The sequence below is a fragment of the Vespa velutina genome, chromosome 5 (assembly GCF_912470025.1).
Source record: "Vespa velutina chromosome 5, iVesVel2.1, whole genome shotgun sequence".
Lineage (NCBI taxonomy): Eukaryota > Metazoa > Arthropoda > Insecta > Hymenoptera > Vespidae > Vespa > Vespa velutina.
The window spans coordinates 3382058-3407665 of record NC_062192.1 but is presented as its reverse complement, the minus strand read 5'-3'; the positions used below and the strand labels follow the sequence as shown (position 1 = coordinate 3407665).

General features: G+C 36.0%; 1 protein-coding gene and 1 long non-coding RNA gene across 2 annotated transcripts in view; both read left to right on the top strand.

The window, feature by feature from the left end:
• Positions 1–18310, top strand: part of LOC124949416 (phospholipase A1 VesT1.02-like) — a 33599-nt gene extending 15289 nt beyond the window's left edge. The window contains exons 2-5 of the mRNA XM_047494417.1: positions 15430–15786; positions 15946–16188; positions 16323–16679; positions 18195–18310. Coding sequence (XP_047350373.1) covers positions 15430–15786; positions 15946–16188; positions 16323–16679; positions 18195–18310 — 1073 coding nt within the window. The remainder of the gene's footprint in view (positions 1–15429; positions 15787–15945; positions 16189–16322; positions 16680–18194) is intronic.
• A 3321-nt stretch (positions 18311–21631) lies between these two features.
• On the top strand, positions 21632–22821 carry LOC124949069. Its single transcript, XR_007100957.1, has 3 exons — positions 21632–21823; positions 21943–22253; positions 22319–22821. It is a non-coding gene; the product is annotated as an uncharacterized LOC124949069 (long non-coding RNA).
• Positions 22822–25608: the final 2787 nt, after the last annotated feature.

Genomic DNA, 25608 nt, shown 5'->3' with positions numbered 1-25608 from the left:
CGGCTCCCCGATGAAATTGTCCTGAACAAAAGAGGCACTAAACAATATGCGTAATGAAAAACTTTCAGGACGAAGCTTTTACTAAAATCCAGCTAGTTCTAGGTGCTATCAAGTTGGGGCGTTTTAAACATACCGCAAAAGCTACGAAAACTAAAATATATATGTAGGATGGGACCATTATACCATTGGAAGCTGCTAATATTTCTGCTAGATACGATATCAAAATATTGTATTACACAGCCAAGTAATTTTCATGTTCGCTTCGTACGGTTTTGTTCCATGGTAAGCGTAAGCGGAATTTTCGTCTACGTTTTCAAAGGAAACACTGACGAGCTCGATGGAACATTTTTCTGTCGGTATAATGTGTACTGTATCTCACAATCAAATCATGATATTTTGTAGGAATATTAATAACAATTATTATTGCTATTAATTACATTAGATAATTACAAGAAGTTAAGCCTGACGAAAAAGTAATTTGTAAAAAAAGAAATTACTTGATTGACAATGGACTCATTTATCTGCTTGAAAATGAAGCTCGAAAGAGAAGATTCGAAGGGAAGTCAAGATTGGCAATCGACTGGGGGATAATTTGGAGATCGTTCGTAGCGCGTATCCGCAGAGGCAACTCTGGCCTATCGGAGATATCCGATCAGCGCAACAGCTGATGGCTCGTGTATCTATCGACCCATCGACTGCTATCGATATTGTAATAGTTTGCTAATAGTCCAGTGATTGTTCGACCATTGACGCGATCTGTAAGCGCTTGGAAAGCCGGCTTCTCATATCAGAGAGCATAGGAGAAGACGAGAAAGAGAGAAATGCGCGTGCGTATACATGTATGTATGAAAGAGAGAGAGAGAGAGAGAGAGAGAGAGAGAGAGAGAGAGAGAGAGAGAGAGAGAGAGAGAGAGAGACGAAAGATGTATAAACGTTCACGGCAAATTTAACACATTATGCGGTGGCGCGGTTAATATGGATTTGTATATTAAGTTTTCTATTCAAAGGAATATGTCTAAATTATCACAGCTTTACGAAGTTTTATTTAATAGTAAATGGGATAGTAATTAAGTCTTCAGTTTAAATGAATATAATTTTATCTTCGTAAAGTAGTAACTTAAGGAAAAGTTTACTCCTAGCGATAAAAATTTTAATGAACTTTAGTTACTCGTATAGGTTGTAAAATTCATTCTAAAAAAGGATGTTGGGGTATTTAAAAAAAATATTCCTTTATAATCTTCGATTTCTTTTACAGACTTTTTATCGGTCTTATGTGTCTTTGCAGGGAATCTAATCGAGTAGACGGTGAGCTTACCAAGTTAACTTCCCATGTTCTGACCTCGCGCACTCACGAACTCTTTGTAAACGCGGGTAAACACTTTTTACCGACGCCATTAGCAATGACCACTCGGTTATCGTAGACTCTGAAGGCAAGCGCAAGGCAGATCGTGTGTCCTCAAACAATCGACCCCTTTTTCTTTATTTCTCGACGACTATCCCTTAATTATGTTTGCACATCTGAGTGCTGCTACGCTCATTTTTTGCTCCTAATCAGTCACGTGGTTAATTGACCTTTCCGAGAGTACATTCAGCACGCGAGTTGCTCGTCTTAATGTCCATTTCAGAATCATTAAGAAAGTCACCTTTTAAATAAGATCACGGTTTGCTTATATCTAATCTTTATATATATATATATATATAAAGATATATATATATATATGTGTAATAATTAATATATATATATATATATATATATATATATATATATTAATTATTACACATTAACAATCAATTGGAAAAGAAGAAAACAATTTGTCATAGAATAACATGAAAATAATCGATCAATTAGATAACTATCGATATCAAAAATATACGTTAATGAAGAATCGAATGTATATATATTCGTTCGATTATTTATATATATATATAGCATTACTTGATTGTTATCTCGAGCACGTATTGATCATAATCAATCATCAAGATATCAATAAGATAATGTTCTGTCAATAAGATAATGTTAAAATCAAGAAACTTGTAAAATAAATACGCGCATAATCTAATGATTATTATTCTAAATATCTTATTTCAAGATGAATATATAATATTTCTGTAACCATAAAAAATATGTTAAATGATAACTGATTTCGACTTGGATGATGTAAATAAAGTAAATGATTTTTAATTCAATTAATTTTTGCAATACTCGATCTATATCAAAATCGAACTAGAATATATATAAATGTTATAAATGTATATATGTGTAACGTGTAACGAAGAAAAAAGGCAAGGATAAAGAGAGTGGGAGAGAAAGGTAGATAGATAAATAGATAGATAGATAGATAGAGAGCGAGAGAGAGAGCGAGAGCGAGAGCGAGAGCGAGAGAGAGAGAGAGAGAGAGAGAGAGAGAAAAAGAAAGAGAGAAATAAAGAAAAAGAACGAATTTGAATTTGCGTTTGCGCCCCGTCGTCGTTGCGGTGGTGGCGAAGTAACAGCTGTTTCGCTATAGTAGAAGGTGGAGAAAAAAGGAAGAAGAAGTAGGCGAAGTGGGATGAGTGTGACGCGTAGGAAGGTGGGGAGATGAGGAGGAAGGGGTGGAAAGCAGCAACACAACAATCGAAAGCGTGTCGGGCAACGGCCGTGGCCTGGCCGTCGCGACACGTCGTATCCCGTCGCGGTGCGATCATATGAAACACGTTGTTTCAATGTCGCTGCCTCTCGCTTTACTTTTTTGTAAGCAAACCGGACCGTAGACCCCGAATCGAACGTGTCGATAACAGAGCTGAAAGGAAAACAACCTCTACGTACATGTATCTCTATATACATGTCGGACACAATCTACGTTTCTATATGCCATCTGCCTCAGATATCGTATCCCGTTCCAAGTACTTGATTTCGAATCGATTTATTAGAATCCAGATGCTCATACGATCGGTTAAACGTGTATTTTTTCTCTTTTTTTTTTTTGGTTTTTTTTTTTATTTAAAGATTCGTATTGTATTTTTAATTCTTTGTTAATGTAACAACATTAGTTATCATAAATTAATTTATTTAGTATTCGTGTATTTTTCCTTTTTCGTTTTTTTCTCACAAAGAACAACGATATGTATATATATATATATATATATATATATATCACGATACATATCTCACGACACATTCAATAGCTTTTCCTCTGATATTTATTCGCAAATCGAATTCAACGTAATTACATGAGAATTCTCTTTTAAGAAGTTTTATGAAGGTGCCTGATTAACGCGTTCATATAGCGCGCGCGTTCGATCTCGATACAACGTCAATGAATGATTAATGACTTCTCTTTCCTAAACGATGTCATTGTTCTTCAGTTTTAAATAGTGTATAGATTTCAATAAAGATTATATCTATTATATTTTATTCGATAAATGGTTAATGTGATTTGTATCGAATAATTTAAACAAAATAATTTTTATTTTAAAAAGTAAATTGTAATTAAGCACATTTTCTGTAAGATTGAACTTGACTAAAATATAAATATATGATTCAATAGTAAGATCTTGGAGAGCGTGTGTTCCAATTATTATTTTATGAGTAATATCAAAGCTCTTCATTATAATAAATGTAATCATTTTCGATGTAGTATCGAGGTTCTTCGTTATTATAATAACGACGAATCGTAAAATAAATGGATTTGGAGTTTCCACGAGTAAAAAATTTATTCATTAAATGTAAACAATATTTTTCCGATACCACTATTATGGAGTGACTATAATTTTTCATACATAGCAAATGAAGATAATATTAAATACAAATAAAAAATGTCGATTATACTATATCGATTTAATATCGACACGATCATGATATAGAATCTTATCGAAAGATTGTTTACCGATTGTTACCAGAATAAAACATTCATAGATAGTATTATTTGGTGGAAAAAAAGGATTTCACAAATTCGTTAAAACCACATTTTATCACAGCTTGTGCAACAATCGATGAGGATGAGCATGTCACGTTAATCCGTGTCCAATCGAATTAAGAAGAGTACGATGGATGGAATACCGAATGGGTAGGTCATTGTTTGCTGATCAACATTGGAATACTCTGTTGTTTCGTTTAAAAAATAAATATTTCTTTGGGTTTTTACAAATCTGTCATTTTAAAGATCGTTAATATATATAAGACACGAAGTTAAAATCATAATGTGAAATTACAAAGACTAATAATCGCAACGAATCTATTTAAGTCTTTAGAATATTAATGATTCGTAATTATGAAATAAAATAAAACGATAAGTATTTAATACTCTGAAAGATCGATTCAAGCATGATGGAAGTTTCATCGAAAATAAACTTTGTGTTCGAAAATTAAGAGAATCAAGCGAGCGTGAAACAAGCGTACTTTTGAAAAACATACAGGCGGTTAAGTTCGAATGGTTTCATTATACCTCGTCAATTTTCGTGATATTATATCTCCATAATAACGTGCTCGTGGCTTGAGTTCGGCCGGGATCGAGATCCCCGGCCGAAAGCAGCTCGAAGCGCGAGCAAGGCAGTCTTGGAGGATATACCGATCGTGGCTAGAAGGATATTTAGATTAATCTCAACATTTCGAGCGCATTTTCAGAGGTAAGCTCCCCGGTGATCACGTAGACACGATCGAGCAACGTTAGTTTCGTGCTCATACTCGTCCTCGGGCTACACAAGGCTGTTGGTGAGAAGGTGTGGTGGTGGGGTGATAGAAGGGGGTAGTTTAGGAAGAGAAGAAGATAGGTAAGGGGTTAGAAGGGGGATAAGAGAGAAACACGCAGTATGAGAGAGAAGGATAAATCGACGTAGAGTAAGCGAGTCGAAGAGAAAGAGAGAGAGAGAGAGAGAGAGAGAGAGAGAGAGAGAGAGAGAGAGAGAGAGAGAGAGAGGGAGAGAAAGAGAGAGAGAAAGAGAGAGAGAGAAGGGTTGGTAGTTCCTGGGGCAAGGAAGCGAGGGTCAGTGGGGCGACAGGGGGTGCGTTAAGCCACACCCGCAAAAACAGCCCCCTGCAGCTCCAGCAGCGACCGAGCGCATCGACCGACCAGTTTCCCCACCATCAGCACCGCGCACAACGCAAGCGACAAGTTCGACTCGGTTTGCAAAAGCTTCTCGAGGATACTAGCTAGCCCATCTCGTGCTCCTCCTCTTGTCGATCCTCTTTTACGACGCCATATACGAGTATAGTTAGGTAGTTTCTCTATGCTTTCCCATCCTCCACTTCTATCTCCACCTCCACCTCCATCTCCGCTTCCTCCTGTTCGAACCTTCTCGTTCTCCTTCTCATCACTACATTCCAACCTACTCACACTATCCTCGAACAAGCCCATCTTTTGCCTTTAAAGCTCCATTTGCACCTGCATGTTTACCTACGATGTCTCGATTACGAAAAGACGACGATCGAGTAAAAAGAAGGAAAAAGCGTTCAACGAAGCGTGATAAGGTCTCTTTTAAAGGTCCAAAGGACAATTTCGATTTCACATATATATATATATATATATATATATATATATATATATATACGTCGTTTCTAGCAGCTCGTCGTCATCCAGCTGGGAAATTAGACGAGACGAGCTGCCTGCTGATGTATCCTTTGATGTAAACTACTAGTCATCTACCTCATTCCATGGGACGCACTACAATGGCTACGCGAATTTTAGTTTATGATAATATAGAGCTTATAGATGTCCGCTTCACAAAGGTACTATACATTAGGCGAATTGCATATTAAATATTTAAACGAAAGAATATACTTGTAATTACATATATATATATATATATATATATTTATTTATTTTTATTATTTGTTTCTTTTTTTGGTTTATCGAATGGTTGTTTGCGATGGTAATCATTGAAAATTTATCTCTTTATTTTTATGTAATTAATAAAGTTATACTGCGGAAAGTCAGGATCAAGGATTTATGCGTAGGAAATAAATAATAATAATAAAGTTAAAATACAATCTATTGATCTAGATAAATAATAAATTCTTCTAAGATTTATGTAATTTTAAATCACTGAAGATGTCCTTTTATCAAATAATTTCGTTCACAATCGTATTATCTTGACTGTCTCCCTTTATTTCCTAGATAGGGGTAAATATGGTATATGGCATCTTTCAAAGTGATTACTACGCCGCCGCCAGCGAGGAAGCTACTAATGAATGAATAATTTGTACGCTCGCGAAATAATCATGGCGGTCCATCTTGCTTTTCAAATCGCAATAATGTATCCTTGCTGGACGAGAAAACGCGTACCGAATCCCAAAAGGATTTCAATATTCCAGTAGAGTGATCTAGGATGCCGAGAAAGGTTCCTATTTGTCGTCTTCCCTTCTCTCTCTTTCTCTTGTCGACCCCTTCATCCTTGTATCTCTCTCCCTCTCTCTTTCTTACTCATCTTCTCTTATCTGTATCCCCCCAATCCCTACTCTCGAAGTGTCCTTTACCGTGCCACCCACGGATACCACCCTCCTAGCGTCGGCATCACTACCACTTGAAACGAGCCAACTCACCACCACTAACAAAACCATCCTCACGACGACATCACCCTTCTACGAACGACGCAATGCGCACTCTTACGCGCACCCTTCCGCGCAGGCGACAAAGAAAAGTGCGAAAAGCTCGGCTTTTTGCGCGCGAAAACTTTTCAAACTACCTCAGCCATCCCCCACCGCTCCTGTCAGATTCTCACCATTCGCCCCCTTCCTCTACACGTCAGCGCATTCGCAAAGAGAAGAAGAGAGAGAGAGAGAAAGAGAGAGAGAGAGAGAGAGAGAAAGAGAGATAGAGCAAGCGTTGGAAAGTTTTACGGTGGATTTAAAGTGGGATGACGTCGATCCGCATACTAAGCCACGACTGAGAAGAAATCCTTCGTGTTGTATTTGATCGTTTTAATTTCAACGTTTTATTTTTTATTAAAATCAAATAAAGTTCTTGCATTACGGAACAATTTCATTAACATGTTCATTGTGTCATCAATATTATCGTTTTGATTATTATAGAATCTTTGTCATCTTGTTTTTCTATCATTTTGGAATCTTATTTAATCTCGCTTATATTTGAAAGTCATTTTTCTTTTCCTTTTTTTTTTTTTTTTTACTAGAAGACGAATGAATTACAGAATATATCTGTGATAATATACACATGTAAATTTATTAATAATTATGGAAACAAAGAGATCAGATTGTGCATGTATCTTGAATGTTTGAAAAGACCCTTATCTTGACTCGTTTCGTTTGACATTTAGCCAGAGTTGCGTACCTGTCGGGTATGAAGACGTCGCATGGTTAGGATAAATGCGAGAGAAAGGTCGGATCCATAGACGCAGTCATAAGGGTAGTAAGGGAGGAGGACTTTAATTAAGGCAAGTGGAGGAAAGAAAAATCCTGAGGGAATTTATAGAGGTCGGCAGCCGTGTTGGGGGTTAAGGGACCGAGGGGAATGGAGAACAGTGCTTCCGACGGGGGTAGCTTCTAAACTCGAAGGACCGGACCCGTGGTAATTTAGACCTTCGCAACGACTCTTTGGCCCATGAAGGCCTAAATGCAAAGTGAACTATGCCACGTTAATTTCCCTTAGCGATTAAACAATGAATTGTTTTTACGAAATTTCGTTTCTTTTCTTCTGAACAAAAGGAGACAGAAAGAGGAAAAGTGTTGAAAAGTGTTCTTTTGTTAGCAATGCCAATCCTTTTAATTTTATTTATCATCAATATAATTTTATTAAAACGATTATTAAAATATATTAAAATAATTACTTGATATGATATATAAAGAGATTTATCGTCAATAAGGAAATTCTATTTTTATAAACAAACACAAAGAATCATATCAGCTGCATCACATATTATTTTAACATTATATTTCATGAACATTATTTTTCTTCGTATCTCCATTAACGTTCCGAATAACGATGAGTCTAAACATGGCGCTGTTCTACAAGATTTTCATAACTACCTATCCATGCCTCGACCAAGGTATCCTGTTTGGATTAACTCGGTCCGTAGACAAGGTGATTAAACGTTGATTAAATGCAGACTGAATTACAGTTCAAAAATACCGATCTACCGCCTTATTACTCCTAGCGAAACTTCCTCTATCGCCCTCACTCTCTTTTTCTCTCACACACACATACACACACACACACACATACACAATTCCTTTCCGTTCCTTCGATCTTTTTTCTTTTTTCTTTTTGCATCACCTCTTTACTTCCGTTTTTGAAACATGAAATTAGAATACCATTTCATTTTCGAGATAATATTTTATGATTTTTTATAAACGAGTCAATTATCATTCTTCTGGAAAAATTATGTAATTATCGCTTAACGAAGAATGCTACCACAAATACGATGATTTTCATTAAACTACGATAAAATTACTACGAGCCGATGAAAGAATTTAAAGAAGTATAATTATTATTAACGGTTAATGAAGGTTCGAAATACAATTGAGCGAGATAGCTTTCGCGAATATTATTTACAACGGTAGTTTTATATAATAATTTCAAAACTTCCCATACGATCTGCGGCTGAAATGCGTTATACTCAAAAATTATGGAAATTATCGGTGTTCGTAGAGTTCATTTTGTTTAACAGCACGAGGAGCTTTTGGGACAGCAATGCATCCTGATAACTACAAAGAGCTTTCTGATTTAAGTTTAATTCGCTCGAAAATGGAACAAAAGGATGTTACCGATCTAAAGGACCACGTTGGAAATTTGACGGTGCAAAGTTGTAGTCGATTTTAAAGTATAGATGAACACGAGCGATATATTTTGGAATATTTCATTACGAAACACGTAAAATATTCTCATCTTTTTTCAGATTAAATCTTCAGAAATTTTCAAGTATTATTATTTTACTTCTCGTATATTGGTCAAATATTCAAACAAAATTATCGAAATCAAATAAGTTTTTATTCTTATCAAAAATTAAAGAAAATATTAACTACATGGATTTTCAATGATTAATAATTTTTCTATTTGTTGTAATTAATAGCATGTTAGTTTCTTATGATAATTATTTTGGAATTTTAATGCTATAACAAATACTCTTACGGTACAGAGAGATAATAAAGAATAAAAAAGTAAAAAGATAATAAAAGAATAAATAATATCAACTACTTTTAACTCTTTAATCCACAGTACAACATGACAGTAATAATAGTGGAAGTTCGAAAATAAAGAGCACGGTAAATTTAAACAAACGAAATGAATCTCTCTAATAACCATCATTAAAATCACATATATTATAGAGCCTAGTTATGCGTCTCGTTTTGAGCTTCGACTATATTCAGAATCATCCTGTAAGAAAAAGCCGTTTTGATTTTTGTAATATCGTATAACATGTGACTCAAACTACAAAGCTACGAGGCTCGTACCGAATAGCAGTGTAATTAGCGACTCATTAACAATGAATACGTTGATTTTGAACGGATGATTTTTGGTTCTCTCTCTCTCTCTCTCTCTCTCTCTCTCTTTCTCTCTCTTTCTCTTTTAAACATATGTAACCATACTACTAAATACTAGATATACTTTTCGTCAAAGAATGTATGGAATTTATTCGTACGCAAACGGAGACCCCGTGTTGGCCTACCGATATCTGAGTAGAAAAGAACAGATATAGAGTAGAGGGTGTAGAAACAAGGGATTGGTGGGGGTAGCAATGGAGTCGCTGCCGGTGGACGGCGACTTTTAATCAATCCGATTATTGTCAGGAGGATTGGACTTGGCACCGTTCCTTCACTCGGAGCTCGTGTATGCCTATTAACGTTTTACCACCATTGACCCTTGGTATCCACAATGCACTATCCCTCCTCCTCACTCCGCCATCTCCATCGCTCTTCTCGACCTCTCTGTCTCTCTCTCTCTCTCTCTCTCTCTCTCTCTCTGTCTCTCTCTTTCACTCTCTCGTACTGCTGTACTCTCGAACGGGCGATATCTCTCTTGTCTCTCTTTCAATAGATCCGATATGTACGTGCGTGTACGTCCGTATGCTCGTACGTTTGACTGTAGACGCATATGTAGACGTTTCCGCGCGTCGTGCATATATAGAAAAGAGGATGCTTCCTCGATCGACCTTAATTGACTCGTTCGACCGACTGCTATCCTTTTTTTTCCTTCCCCTCTCGACGTCGGTTTCTTTTTTTTTCCGGCGCCTCTTCCTCTTTTCAATATCGCCGATAAAAGCAAAGACCTTGCGGTACTTAACGAGGTAATACCGTAATGAGTATGCGAAATAGGGAAAGGGGAGAATGCGGATGAGAATATGTGTGCTCGCTTTCGATAAGAAGCGATAAGGGAGATGGAAAAAGAAGTGTCGAGGAAGTTAAGAAACGTCGATTAACTTTCCATCTTTTTTGCTCATCCGATCAAACGTGTTTATCACTTATTTTGATAAAAGAATAGTTTCTCAATGATTATAGGTTTTATGAAGAATATTAATTATCAAGACAGATTTGAGAAAAAGAAGTTGATTAATGGGATGAACCAAATAAAAAAAAAAAGAAAAAAAAACAGAGAGAGAAAAAAAGACAAAAAGACGAAAAAATGACGAAAAAATATAAAGATTGCAATTATTACTTCTAATATATGCATTCGTAAGAATGACAAATCGGAGGAAAATCTTTCGTCGATCGACGTTCGAAAAGGAAAATCTTTGATCGTACGATCAACGATGGAGCTTACGTCGAGAGATAACGTACACGCGCGCGAGCGTGAACGCGAACACACACGTTTGCAAAGAAGTGGACAGCCTGGCCCTGACACTCAGAAGCACCATCAGTTATACAGAAGCCGCCGACCGAACCAACAGCAGCGGCACCGACAATCCACCCTCTCTCACTCCCCGTTCTCACCCCTCGTTTTCACCCCCATCCCCGTAACACATGGCGGTGGAAGCCGAAGAGAGGAGAGAGGAAGAGAGGGTGGGAGGGTTGGGTGCCGTAGAGGGACAGTTTTTTAAATCTAGTCATCAAGGATCCATCCTGGCCTGGCTGAATGCCCGCACGCCACACATCGAAAGCGATCTAACGCGGCCGCTCTCGCTGTATTTGTCGCTCGGCCATTATCGTCCTCGAAATTCAATTACCACGTCCGCCCGGTAATACTATTTTTGCGACGATCCGTACACACCCGGTCGGCTTCTTGCACACGCCGGACATTCGATCTTAGCAAGCTTTCATCTCCCTTCCCTTCCCTACCTTTCCCTTTCCTTCCCTCGAGTCACGCACACAAAGCCTGAACCACCTAGTTTCTGACCCTTTTTCTTCTGATCTTCTAATACGACTACTTTCTTTATTGGTCGAACAAGAGACTAGGTCGCGGCATATACTTTTTAGTCTCATTTAATCAACGTATAAAATTCATTTTATCTTTTTCCTTTTTTTTCATTTTTTCTTTTTGATTTCTGTCTCTATTTATCATCTTCTTTCTCTTTCTGAAATTATTTCTATTTGATTTATTTTATATGAACTGAAATATTATTGAAATTTTGCGTGAAAGAATAATAAATTAAAATTCGCATGTACATCATTCCTGATTTTTTTTTTAGCGTAATCGCATGTCTTCTTTCAATCGACTATAAGCTTTCCTGTTCCATCGAAAAAGATATATCGACGGCGTGTATCGCAATCCAGAATCCCGTTGCTTTCAGCTGTGGCCTTTTTACGAACGGAGATATTTTTTAGGTTAATCGAGAGCCAATCAACTGGACGACGGGTAGTCCAAGGGGCTAGGTATTGTTCGTCCCTCGATTGGTATAGCGTCGATTGAAATCTTCCTACCACGTATTTACTTTTGTTCCTTCCACTTTTCTCCGTTGTTTTTTTTATTTTCTCGTTGTCGTTGGCATCACGAGTTTTAAACCTACCTATCACCTTTCTCTTGAAATGAGATTCGATTGGCAATTTAGGAAAATACAAAATGTCTTAATTTTATGTAAAAATTCATTTAAGAAAAATACTCGTAGATATTGAGATTTATAGAAAAAAAAAGAAAAAAAAGAAAAAAAAAAGAAAAAAAAAAGAAAAAAAAAAGAAAGAAAAAATGCATATGAAAAAGGTATAAAGTGATGTACACTTATTTGATTGTATCATTGATCGTTAAAAATGATCTAGGTATTCATCCATTTTGCTACTTTTGCGATTATCCAACGTAAATTCAGCACATGGAAAAATTGGTGTACGGCAGCCCCCTGAAGCGGAACGTTTATCGCACGTCTAAAGATAAGTGTAATATCGCATGGACGGATCGTCGAGTCAGATGTATCGTTGTAACTATAAATCGTCCTGCTAACGACAATTTCATTTGGAATAAATTAAAGTAAAATGAGGTAACGAGTGTCGTTTCCCGTCGATATTTTCTATTTGAGAATAATAATAGCGATGACGGCTGAGAAAACGAAACACATTTCTACGACGTATTTCTAAATCGACAAAATTTTATGCGATTTCATTCTTTAATAAAATCGATTATGTCTGAATAGTATTAAAAGATCTTAATAAAATATTAAAAATAACGTTTCAGATATACCTATTCCGTTCGACAAAATTATACGTAAAATTATAGTTCAGAAAAAAGGATACGTATCTTTTTCTAACATAAGAAAATCAATCTTCGAATCTATTGTTCAGATTATCGGAAAGATATCTTTCGAAAAATTTTTCAGGATTAATAGACTTTGATAGACTGACCGTTTAGCATGGCTCATTGTTTCCTTTTCTCCGCCTAAGTATTCCTTTTTCGCGCTAATCTTTTTTTTTTTTTCTGGATGCTCTGACGTATTCAAAGAGAGGTAGGGTCACAGAGAGGAAAAAAGAAACGAGAGGGTGAGTTTGCTGGAGCGTAGCGACCGGCCACTGGACAAAAACAAGAGAGGATACGGTGATGACTTTCGGAATCATTTTTCAAAATGTCTGCCTCTACCGTTGCCTCGAGGGGGGTAACTCGATGGTGAAGGCGGGACGGAAGGGGGATGGGGAGGAGGTGGTGGTGTGGAGGAAAAGGGGTGGTCAACCCCTATGGCGTAGGGTGGCAAGATGGCGGCGCACGGTAAATCGATGGAGGCTAGTCACTGCAGGCGCCCTCGCTTTCACAACCCCCAAACGCACCCCCCTTCCCACGAGCGTCCAACGCGCGAGCCTCATTTTCGAGCTTCACGCAAGCGCCCGCACCCTGTTCGCCTCTGTAGATTCTTCGCTTCGGTCATCTAAGCATGATTTTGGCATCGCCCGGAACGATGACCTGCGCCGTCGCAAAAAAAACTATCGACTTTTCGTCCTTTCTCTTTTTTTTTTCTCTTTTTTCTTTTTTTTTTCTTTTTTTCTTTCTTTCTTTCTTTCTTTTTTTCTTTTTTAAACACCTGTTATTTCTTTCTCTCTTTTTTTTTTTTTTTTTTTTTTTTTTTTTTTTTTTTTTTTTTTTTCTTCTATTCAAGCTCACAAAATGTTTCTCCCTTTTCTTTTTTCTCGGTGATCGTAAGAATATAGTATCTCGGTATCTTAGCCTTGATAATGTAACGTTAAAAGTTCATAAGCCTTATGCTCTCGAAAACAGGTTTCCAACCCTTGACACAACAATCTAACCTGTTTGATTTTGTCCAGTGCTCCTTTACAGGCTGGAATTTTCTCTCGGAACAAGTTTTTTTTATGAAAAAGAATACTCGCATTACTAACGAGTTCCTCCGATATGTTAATAATTTAATATGACGAGTGAATTTGATGAAATCGACAAATAGTTTCTTCCTTGTCATTTTCTTTATCCGATCTAAATGAAATTCGGAACTATTGATATAATTATCTATTCAAAATGAATCGAATATTCGAAAATTCATTCATATCATACAGGAAAAATATTCTTACTGGCGAAGATTTTGAATTTATTTCGAAAGTTTGGTGTTTATATAACTCGATTATCTGAAAAAAAAAAGAAAAAAAAAAAAAAAAAAGAAAAAAAGAAAACTTTCGATTGGTTTTTTTTTTTTCAATATCCGGCCAATTAAATAGCCAATCATCGATTTTGGATAAAAACTAAGTAAGTCTTATCGTACGTTATCAATATTATTATATCGGAAAAGATTTGATATATGGAAATATACAATTTAAATGTTAATTAAACATTTAAAAGCGATATTTGTTTCTTGTTTGTTTTTTTCTTTCTTTTTTTTTTTTTTTAAGACTCTTTCATTTATTAGAATCTTCTGAATTATAATATGTCCTTGCATTAACTAGTTCGCCAATTTAGTGCAAATGATTATAACATTGAGATATATTTCTAAGAAGATCTATAGGTTAACGATCATATATGTTAGTACAATCAATCTTGATATTAATTTGTTGTTCATCGATTGTAACATTTTTATCAATTTCCCTTCTTTCCTTGCTCTTTTTCTTCGTAACACTTGTTACGTTATCATTAGTAGCTTATTAATGTACACTTAATAGAAGATCGGCGATCTTGTCAGAATAACAATAAACTGATTATCAGGATAACAATAAGATATATATATATATATATATATATTTTTTGCGACGAATCTTTTAGATACAAATTACATATATTTATTTATTAAAATTTTATCAAAAGTATGATATAATATTGCAAATGATAAAAATAAAAGTCAATCGATATTATATAAGAATTTCTTATGACAATTAAAATTGACAAGTAATACAAATCACATTGGTATTAATATAAGAATTTAAAAATAATATCGATCGTTTTAAAGCACGATGAAATAAAAATTTTAATTATATAAATTAATGTATTGTTATTAATACTTATACATATATATCTTTATAGAGGGTAATATAACGTAATGATATAAAGTTTATCATTACAAAGAAATATCTATCGTAATTAGATTAAAGAATAGTCTACATTTTGTAAATCATCTTAGCGAGTTCAAGGACAATCGAAAAGAAGAAAATTTAAATAAAACAATAATCGATTTTTACTTTTGATCGATTAATTCCGAATAAATAATTTATTTTGTTGATATAAAAATGATAGTTATAATAAGATCAAAGATTTCATTATTGATATATATGAAAACAAATATTTTATCTTATCAATATGAGTAGAAAATGATTTGGTAAATACATCAATTTCTTTATATATCAGAGTTCGCAGTAAATTACAATCAAAATACGACGAACATGAAGACACACTTCCTGATTGGTTTCACGTTCTTCTACATCGTTATCGGTAAAAAATACATTTCAAATTTCATTACAATATTGCTCTAATCGAGTTATTATGAATGATAAAAAAAATATATATTACGTCATAACATTTAATGTCTATATATAATTGTACAAACGATAGTGTTTTAATATTTTAAAATTTATATATATATATATATATATATATATATATAAATTATTTATGTTGTAACAGGTTGTAAATTTGACATTTTGTTAAATAGGTCTTTCTGTATCGGAGGAGACTGAAAACCAGTTTCAATTTGGACCAGAAGATATAGAACTTTTGAATAGCTACTTCTATGTGTTGAATGACGATCATAATTTAGTATCTCTAACAACGGATCTGCTTTACGCCGAAGAAGATGCAGAGTCGGAAAAAGATACTTTAGCAGATTTACATAATCGCGTTTTCTTTTATCTATACACTATCAATAATCGTAAAGACCCTGATGTTATTTCCATTAACGATCTAGAATCATTGAAGAAAAGTAACTTCAACTTCAACAGAACAACTCAAATAATTACTCATGGATGGATTAATTCTCATAATAGCGATTCATGCATATTAATTCGCGATGGTGAGTCATATAAATTTGACGAAATATCAAATATAATTATTTTTCAAACGAAAGTTTATTCTCATATATAATTCATGAGTAATCACTTCCTATATTTTTATTATTTAACATTGATTTTATTTTTTATTTTTATATAACATCAATCGTTTACATTGACAGCATATTTAAATCACAATGATTACAACGTTATTGTAATCGATTGGAGTAAGATCTCTGTCAAGCCATATTTTTGGACCATTACACGTGTGAAAATGGTCGGCCAATATGTCAGCACTATGTTAGACTTCCTCGAAAAAGAAGGTATGAATTTATCAACGACTACAATGGTTGGCCACTCTCTCGGAGCTCACATAGTTGGCTTGGCTGCTCGTTACGCAAAAGGCACCATCAATTATATCATTGGTAAATCGGATTTAATCTTTCCATATAATATGTAAGATCATTGATATCGATAAAAATCGAACATCGATAAAATTTGATTGTTTAATAAAATATATTGAATTTTTATATTTTATTAAAGACATACCAATTTTTAGGTTTGGATCCAGCATTACCGGGTTTCATTAAAGCTAAAGAAGGCTCGCGTATCTCACAAGGTGATGCTAATTACGTCGAGATCATTCACACGAACGGTGGTGTACTCGGCTTTTTAAATTCTATTGGTGATGTAGATTTTTATCCAAACGGAGGTGTAAAACAAGCAGGCTGTACAGTCGACGCCACTGGTACGTGTTCACATTTACGGGCTTATAAATTGTTCGCCGAATCAATCAACAGTAAAATAGGATTCCGTGGGAAGAAATGCGAAAACTATGTGCGGTTCAAACTTGGACTTTGCAATAAAAAATTATCATTGATCATGGGAGGAATTAAGAAACATTTCGTCGAAAAAGGTATCTTCTTTCTCGATACTAATCCGGTTTCACCCTTTGCTAAGGGTTAATTAAAAGATTCACTCGATACGTGAAATTATTAGTCTATTACTTAATCGAATATTTTTTCGTCAACTATAAAATAATAAGATAGTTTGATCGATCAGGATAAATGAGAAAAAGGACGGTTCGAAATCGAACGAAAAAATTTAATTATACTGGAAAGTAATTATTCTAATCTACAAAATTATCTGTTTTTATATTACAAGTGATTAGAATTGATTGAGTATATTATTAGAAGCAATTGGAAATAAGAGAAAGAGATACACAGATATATAAACGATACTTAGAGAAAGTTTCATTGAAATAATTGATAAAAGAATATTTTTTTTATAAAATAATCGGATATGTTTCGTTTCAGTTGTTTTTCAGCAATTGATGCATATATTCTTTTGTCAATCGTATTATCACATTATGTGATCATCTATTGTCATCTATTTTATGAGAGGTATTCATATTATTTGTCGTTTCCTATCAGCGTAATTGGAATCGAATGAATGCAACTTCGATAAGAATTTTACTATTTCATAATCTCTTATTGAATAAGATAGAAATCTTTCTCTTATTTATTCCTCGAGTAGAATATATGGATAAATATCAGTCGAAGTTTTATATGAATTTCGCATTGATATTCGTTTTTTTCTATATATCTTGAACCACTTAAAACAATGATAACGAAAGATAGTTCAATTTATGTTACGATTTGTAATGATACAAGCTGATAAGATTTGTGTTTTGTATATACTAGAGTATTCTTGTACAGATAAAATCCATATTTTTTCAAGAAAAAAAAAAAGTCATTTTCACTCGTTAACCTTAACACATCTTACATACTTATATATATATATATATACTTATTAATCTAATCTGACAATGTTTTATCTTCGTACTCAAGCGAATATTAGCAATGATATGATATACAAATTTCAAAAAGTTCTTTCATTCGAAAATCTTATTATATCTTTTACCGCAAAAGAGTGATAATAGGGATGTGAGTGAAAGAATGGATACAGTTAAATATACACGTAAAATCGTGGCTCTCATCGGCATGACAAATATTTGGCGTTAATTGTGATTAACCTCTACCGCGGGAATAAATATTACGCCGGCCGGCACGGCTTCGGATTTATTCAATTGTTGCCGCACCGTCATACTTTATCGTTTCAATGTAAATGCCGAAGATATTATCTATCTCTCGCATTTGCCAGATCGCCATTACGTTTTTATATCGTGGTCAAGTAGGCTGCCCGCATGTTAGATTTGTCGCGTAATCGTCAATATTAAATTCGAAGATGATATCAACTGGCACAATGTTCCTTGAGATATGAAAATTTAAAATAAAGGTAAAAACTGAAATATTAAGCCATTTTTGAGACTGAATATGGATATATTGATTTTATCCGAATTTCAAAAATATATTTCCCGTTATGATGACCGATTTGGGCGTTTCGCACGAAACAATTAATGTTGCTTCAGGATTGGAAGCTGCCAATCACCAACAGCTGGTTTTTCAATTGATCGACTCGGAGATAATTGGCGTGCCGATATCTCGACCATCGTGGAGGCTACCAACGCGATTATACTTTCGATGAGTCGCGTTCATCTCGCGCAGACTCATCGATCGAATAATCGTTACTAATTTTCTTCAGTCCCAATGAAAAATCATCATAATGAGCGGAACGATCACGACTGTGGGCGTGAAATTATTCATTAGGCACTGGGATATTTCGAAAATGACCTCTTCAGCCACATTTCGTCGAGCTTTGTCCACTTGGACGCGCGAGAGTGGGTCGCTGGTCAAAATTAAAGGTCGACATTGACGCACCGGGAAAAAAGTTCTGCCTGTAAAGTTTCTGTTATCTATCAACGAGAGACGGCTCCATACATCAGCGAACATAGCCTCCGTTTCCTACGTGTTCAATGGTAAAAGTATTGTCCGGGTGGAGATGTACGTTCGTACGTTGAAAAAATAGAATAAACTTCTTCCATCCAACGGCCGACTCACGCGCCATTTATTTTTCTGAGAGAATCGATGCCCGAACGAGATCGCTCTTCTATTCTCTCTTTCTCCCTCTTTTTTCTTTCTCTCTTTTTCTTTCTCTCTTTCGCGTGTTGCATTGGCCTTCTCGTTTCGTGCACGTTTAACCGTGACCGGTAGTACAGTATTGTTCGTAAATTAAAATTCCTCGATCGGAGCTATTCAGATGTTTTTCGTTCGGCACCCTTCACATGCGATCGGCTATTACTCTTGGAAATCGGTTACGAGCAAGATTAGATCCGATTTTCGAGACGGAAGCATTCACGAAATAATTCCATATTGCATTTCATTTTCATTTTCGATCTAATTAATATAATTAGTAAATTAAGAGACGTAATTAATTCCTTGCAACTTTGTAATTCAATAATTATTCATGAAAAATACAAAATGATCGTTCATATACTTCGTATAATGTATCGAATCTGAAGGATACTTGCCTTTGAAAAATTTTTACGAGTAAAACCAACTAGTTGATAGAAAACTACTTAAAAACATAATTAAACGACCGACGTTAAATATCCTTAGGAAGCGTGACTTTCTTTAAATAGAACATACGGTGTCGAGAGAAGTGTGAAAAGAGAAACACGATGATGTAACTTACACGTTCTTTTTTGTTATTTTTCGAGGTAGGTATATTTAATAACCACTTCTTGTTTCCTCTCTCTCTCTCTCTCTCTCTCTCTCTCTCTCTCTTTCTCTCTATCTATTTATCTCTCTCTCTCTCTCTCTCTCTCTCTCTTTTATTTTTTTATGACCTCGCGGAAACTCGTTTGCCGACCATTCGTGGTCGTGGGAAAACCGCAGGAAAAGGGTCGAAAGAGTATACGTCTCGGAAGACGTGGCTTGAGCATGGCTAAACAGAGATGCAAATACAGAGAAGCATGTATATGTATTCACAGATACACATACATACGTCTAATAGGAGGTAGTACACTTTCATTCATTCATCTAATCCGGCAGAATCGGAATTCGCGCGTTTCGCGTGAAAAGCAAAAGTGTATCGTTGACCGTGGCTATTATCCCTCGACACCCCGCGAGCAATCGTTCGTGAAATGCCGAAAATCGAATATAAATCGGTCATTATCTACGGTCACCGTTCATTTTCAGAATTTTCCGCATTATCGTGTCGGCATAGTACGTATGCCTGTGTGAGTTGCGTTGAAGGGCCAGAGCACACGGTACGGACCGTACGCACACAAAATAAAATGATTGCTAAATGAATCGCGCATCGCCGTTGTTCTCGGTGTAATTATTAAGCGAACGTTTCAATTAACACGGCAATTAATCACCAAGGTCACGCGCAGCAAAACGATGAGCTCGATTTTCGCGTACGCTCGAGTACGCCTCTCGAGAATGATTGTCAATCGTCGTTTCCTACGATTTCTTTGACGTTTCTTAAAAGAACGATTACGTACATTTACAATCAAATGTTATTTCATAAAAATTAAGTCGAACGTTGAACGTCGTAAAATCATAAAGCTCATAATGAATGCGAGAACGTGCTACGAGAAGGCATAATTTTAGATCGTAAATACGTAATTCGAACCAGTACGGTCAGGCACTTAGGTTTAATTGGTCCTTACCAGCGGTCATCTTAATTGACCGTACTGACTATTATCGGATTCGATTACCATCTATTTATACGGTGCCTTATGGCGTGACGTCGTGGTCGACTTCAAACGAAAGAAGTCACGTTTCCTGTCTGTCCTTCATCGTGACCCCTTTATTAATCCTTACTATCATTATATCGACTCATTCTACATTATTTTGGTGGTAATCTAATCTAATTTTTCGTTTCGTAATACATGCTCCGTTCTCGTATTCCTTTCTGTTTCTCCTTTATTCCTTTTTTTTCTCTCTCTCTCTCTCTCTCTCTCTCTGTCTCTGTCTCTTTACATTGCACATTTAATTACACTCGGTCAATTATTAATTACGTCGAATAAAAAGAAAAAAGAAAAAACGCAATGAAAATAAATAGCGAACTGGTGGCCGCGTGACCCTGATAAATACATCCATAGATTCACGATCGATGGATAATTTCAAGGGTATGCGATTTCAATCGTACCGATTACCAGCGCTTAATTTTATAAATGATACATAATAAACACGGGTAACGACCGGGGCGATATTGGTAGAGCAATAAAAATACTTAATTGAATGATTATTTTCAGGCGAGATACGATATCCGTGTTAGAATTGTTACGCAACAGGTAAAATTAATATTCCATTTATATTAATTTCTCTCGCGCATCGAAAGAGAGAGAAAGAGAGAGAGAGAGAGAGAGAGAGAGAGAGAGAGAAAGAACGGTTGTCGAACGTGCGTAAGGTAATAAAATATTTATATTTATTTTTCGCGAGTGAAAATAAAGGAAAAAAAAGGAAAAAGATGATTTGAGGTTTCCTTTGAGCGATAGGTTCGTTGAGAGAAACTCGAAAAGAGCATTAACGCGTATCCCAAGCTTCTACTAACCGTCAAATTTTCGAAAAAGCGTTCAAGGTGGCTGTCCCATACGGGAGAACGTGTGGTACACTGGGTAGACGGCTCGTTAATAAACCTTGAAGAAGGACCATTAATCATCGGCTATCTCGGACTCGTGCTGCTCTCTGCACAAAGTAAATAGCACAGAGACAAAATATTTCCATCGTGGATGTTCTAAGAGCTAAGTTCTAAGTAGTAAAACGATTCACCCTCTTATGCGAACGGAGAAAGGATTTAAAGAAGTCAAAAATAGATAGGAGAAGGAGAAAACTGATAACGAACTAACGGAGGATGAAAGAGGGGGAAAATCGAAGGGTTGGAATGGAGGAGGGGACATCCTCGATTCAAATATTGACCGTTCATTTATTACGCTTGGAAAACTTTGATCGACGCTAATTAGCTTTCCTCCACGTTCTTTCTCGAATTCCGTTTCCGTATCGTGAATACGTAGCGACTCGAGCTCGTCGTGCCTCTTCATAGCTCATTTGATCTCTCGCGTTTCGCATCTGCGAGTTTGAAAGAGAGAGAGAGAGAGAGAGAGAGAGAACCGTGAAGTTGGAAATAGTCATCACTCTAGCTGCAATACTTGTAATGTTTCCGAACCCAAAAATTTTGTTAATCTTTTGTTCATTTTATCACGAATTCTTTGACTTTTAGTTTTTCGTAAATAGTAATAAATTCTTTGCATTTAATAAAAAATTTTTAAGCTTTCGAATACAACGAAACCAATGTGACTGATTACGAACCTGTAATCGCAGAAGCTTCTACACAGAGGTACGTGATGTGTGCGTGATACCTGTTACGAACAAAAAAGAGATAGCAAAGGAAAGGGACTGGGGTGATAAAACAGAGACACACGTATGTACACATAAAAACGTCACGAGTGAAAGCACGAGTAAATTTATATCAGCACCAATACGCCAAATCGAAGAGTTTACACGATTGGAATGTCGTCACTTCGAACGAAGGAGGAAGGAAAGTAATAAAGTAAAGGAGAAGAAGAGAGAAACGAGCCGAGGTAGGTCGTAGGAGTTTGATACACGTCCGACTGGCTGGTGATGCAACATAAATTAAACTGCATAGCTCGACTGCACACCCCAATCAGTCCCGTGTCCCATGGTCATGGTGCTGTGGTATCATCGGACGTATGTATCCGGCTGGTGGTGCGTGTGCGTGGGTGGGAAAGAGCGGCAGGGCGCCGGCACGCGGCTCGTGTTTCCTGCCTCTGCAAAAATTGTCATTGCGCGAGGGCTAACCCTGTACGCAGAATGAGCCTGAGAGAGAGATAGATCGCATCGTGCCGATAGCAACCAGGGAGGATGGACCTGCCTCGCCAAAAATACCACCCCTTCTCTGCGATTATCTCCACCCTCTCCCTCTCGTCTCCTCTTTCCTTTCCTCTCCTCTACACTACTCGCTATATGTCTATATGTCCACGCGAGAGAATGTGTCTATACTCTTCTCATCAAACTAATACGATCTGAAATTCCTATTAATTAATTCTTAAATTCTAATTTTCATCTATAATACAGATCAAAGTTATTATTTTGTAAAAGACAAGATTTAAATCAAATATCAATATTGAATAGAGGAATAGGAAATAAATGGTATAAAGTGTATCAAAATTTTTCAATTTTTATAGTCGATAGAATATTAGTAAAGCGTTGGAGCGTTATAACGAAGCAGCAAATAATTTTTTGAATATTGCTCGACAAAGGATCCTCGTATACCCGAGAGTTAGCACACACGATGTCGCGTGTATTTCGAAACAATACGGGTTGAGGAGTGACTGAAGGAAAAAGCAAATCGTGTAGAATCGATGAGTGGTAGAGGAGTACTCTTCTAGGATGCGCCATACGAAATTGCATTTAATGTTGCGGTCCGATCAGTCGGACAAAATAAAAAAGGGAAGAGATACTGGGAAGACGACGTGATATGAGCGCGAGTGAGATCATACAAACAGAGTGAGAGAGATAGAAATAGAGATAGAGACAGATGAAAACAGAGAGAGACAGAGAGAGAGAGAGAGAGAGAGAGAAAGAGAGAAGAGAAAAAGAGAATCGAAGAGAAACAGAGAGCGATAGAGAAGCGTCGTTCCCTTTTAATTGAAAACTCAAGTGCTCTCGCTATCTTAATTAAGGGTCGGAAATTTTCAGCTCGATCGATTGGCCAAACGAGAAAGACTGGACCCTATCGGTTGCCCGCTATCACTTCCACCCCCCACTAACCTCCTGTCGTTCAAGCAACCTTTGACCAATAGTCATTGGAATCTTCTGCATACTTTACACCGATATTTTTATGTCTCTCATTCGGCAAGTTTGCGATTCTTTACTATATTTTATTCTTATTAGGTTTCCTTTCGTTGTCTGACCATGATTTTTCATAAAACGCTCTTGAAAGGTACAATATCGAATAGATACACAGTACGGACCGAGTTATGAAAAAGAACGGTAAAAATGTGTACCCTTGTGAGGAATGTTGTTTTTCCCACAGGCTATAAGCCTTTCCCATTGCTTCTCTCTATTGCTCTTTCTCTCTCTCTCTCTCTCTCTCTCTCTCTCTCTCTCTCTCTCTCTCTCTCTCTCTCTCTCTCTCTCTTTCATTCTCTTTCTATCTCACTCTTTCTGTCTCACTCTTTCTCTCGATTCTTTTTTTCCGTGCGTGGGTGATTTTCCTGATCGATACCCGATATCCAGTGCGAGCCGGTCCCATGGCTGTACGTCATTTCGCCGACAGTTGTACGAATTCTGCAACCCAGGCGATGTTAAAATTTGAATGTAAAGCGAGACGGACTAACGGAATATCAATAACATTAACGGTAAAATTTCAATTTGAATCCGTGGCCGCATTGGAGAATCAGCGGGGAAGGATGGAAAAGGGTGAACGTTCATGGTTAGGTCGTTATACCGTCAGATCTTTGTTTCGCACCTACTTGCAATATCTAATTTTAATTAATGTACACGAGGTAATACAAGTAATACTCGATATGTTGGATTCCATATTAATGGAGGGAATAGAGAGAAATGTCACAAATTTACATAAATTAGTTCGAATAATGCGAACTCGATAGTTTTGTAATTGATCCGAAACTTTTGCGTATAAGTGGAATAATAAAAAATCGTGACTCTAAGTTTATGATTATAAGGCACGCCTGTCTGATGCAACCCTACAGGCAAACGTGCACAGAAGGAAGGATCGTATTGGTGCGTCAGTTTTTTATTTTTTTTTTTTTTTTACGATCGAAACCCGCCTTTCATCGGAATTCTTTTCTCATATTTTTTTTTTTTTTTTTTTTTTTTTTTTTTTATTATCTTAAGAATTTTTCTCATTTTTCTGTAGTTTTTATTTTTTTCTTAGTTTTTTTTTTATTTTTTATTTTTTTTTACATTTTTTTTTTATGTCCAAGGTCGTAAAATTCGATAAGGTTTCATTGGCGTTCCTTTCCTTTCACGGATCTTCCTAGGAATCTTCGTTACCGACTAGCTTTATTCTTCAAAATTTTCTGAAAGATTACGCATGCGCTTTGGAACGTTGGTTCGTACACTTACCGACAGATGGCACCAGCGATCTGCTTAATGCACAGTCAAAGTTTTGTCCACTGATTTCCCGCGAGTCCAAGCTGCCGGCAAATATTCTGTCTATTTTAAGATTTTTACACAACATTCGAGTATTTTCTTCGTATTTGTCAAAAAGAGATTTGAAGTAAATAAAAATTATCAAAAATCATTACAAAAGCGAAAGAATAGATTTGTCGATTGACTTTTGATACAATTTCTTAATATGCATCTTTTCACATTTGAAGATGCATAATTTAATACTAAGATAAGCATTTCTTATAATCTTTTCATAAGAATAAAAAATTTCTTTTCTCCATGATACAATTAATAATAAATTAGTATTGAGTACCTATGATCGAATCATCGAGTGGCTTGAAACATCTTCTCCGATAGCCCTAAATGAGTACTGCAAGGGCAAGATCTCGTAGCAACCCTTCAATGAGGGTGCATTGATCTGAAAAGTGCTACCCTCCGACCTTCAAGGGCCAATGAATTCCGCGTACCAATGGTCACGTGTGCCTCCGTACATGCATAATACCACACGTATACATATATACGTATGCACATGAATAAGGCTGACCACCCTTCTTGACTTAGCAGCGTCGATCGATTTTTAGTCTTTCAAAAACGGCGCTTTCGCAGTTTACCTATTGCAAGTAACGGAGACTAATCCTTTTAAAAGAGTAAATATTTTAATAATAAAAAACAGATGAAATATCTAAAAGTACTGATGGTTCTAAATCCAAGAAATAGCAACAAAAAAAAAAAAATGCACCATACGTGTTTATAAAAGATTTATTCTATAATCGTCATTAA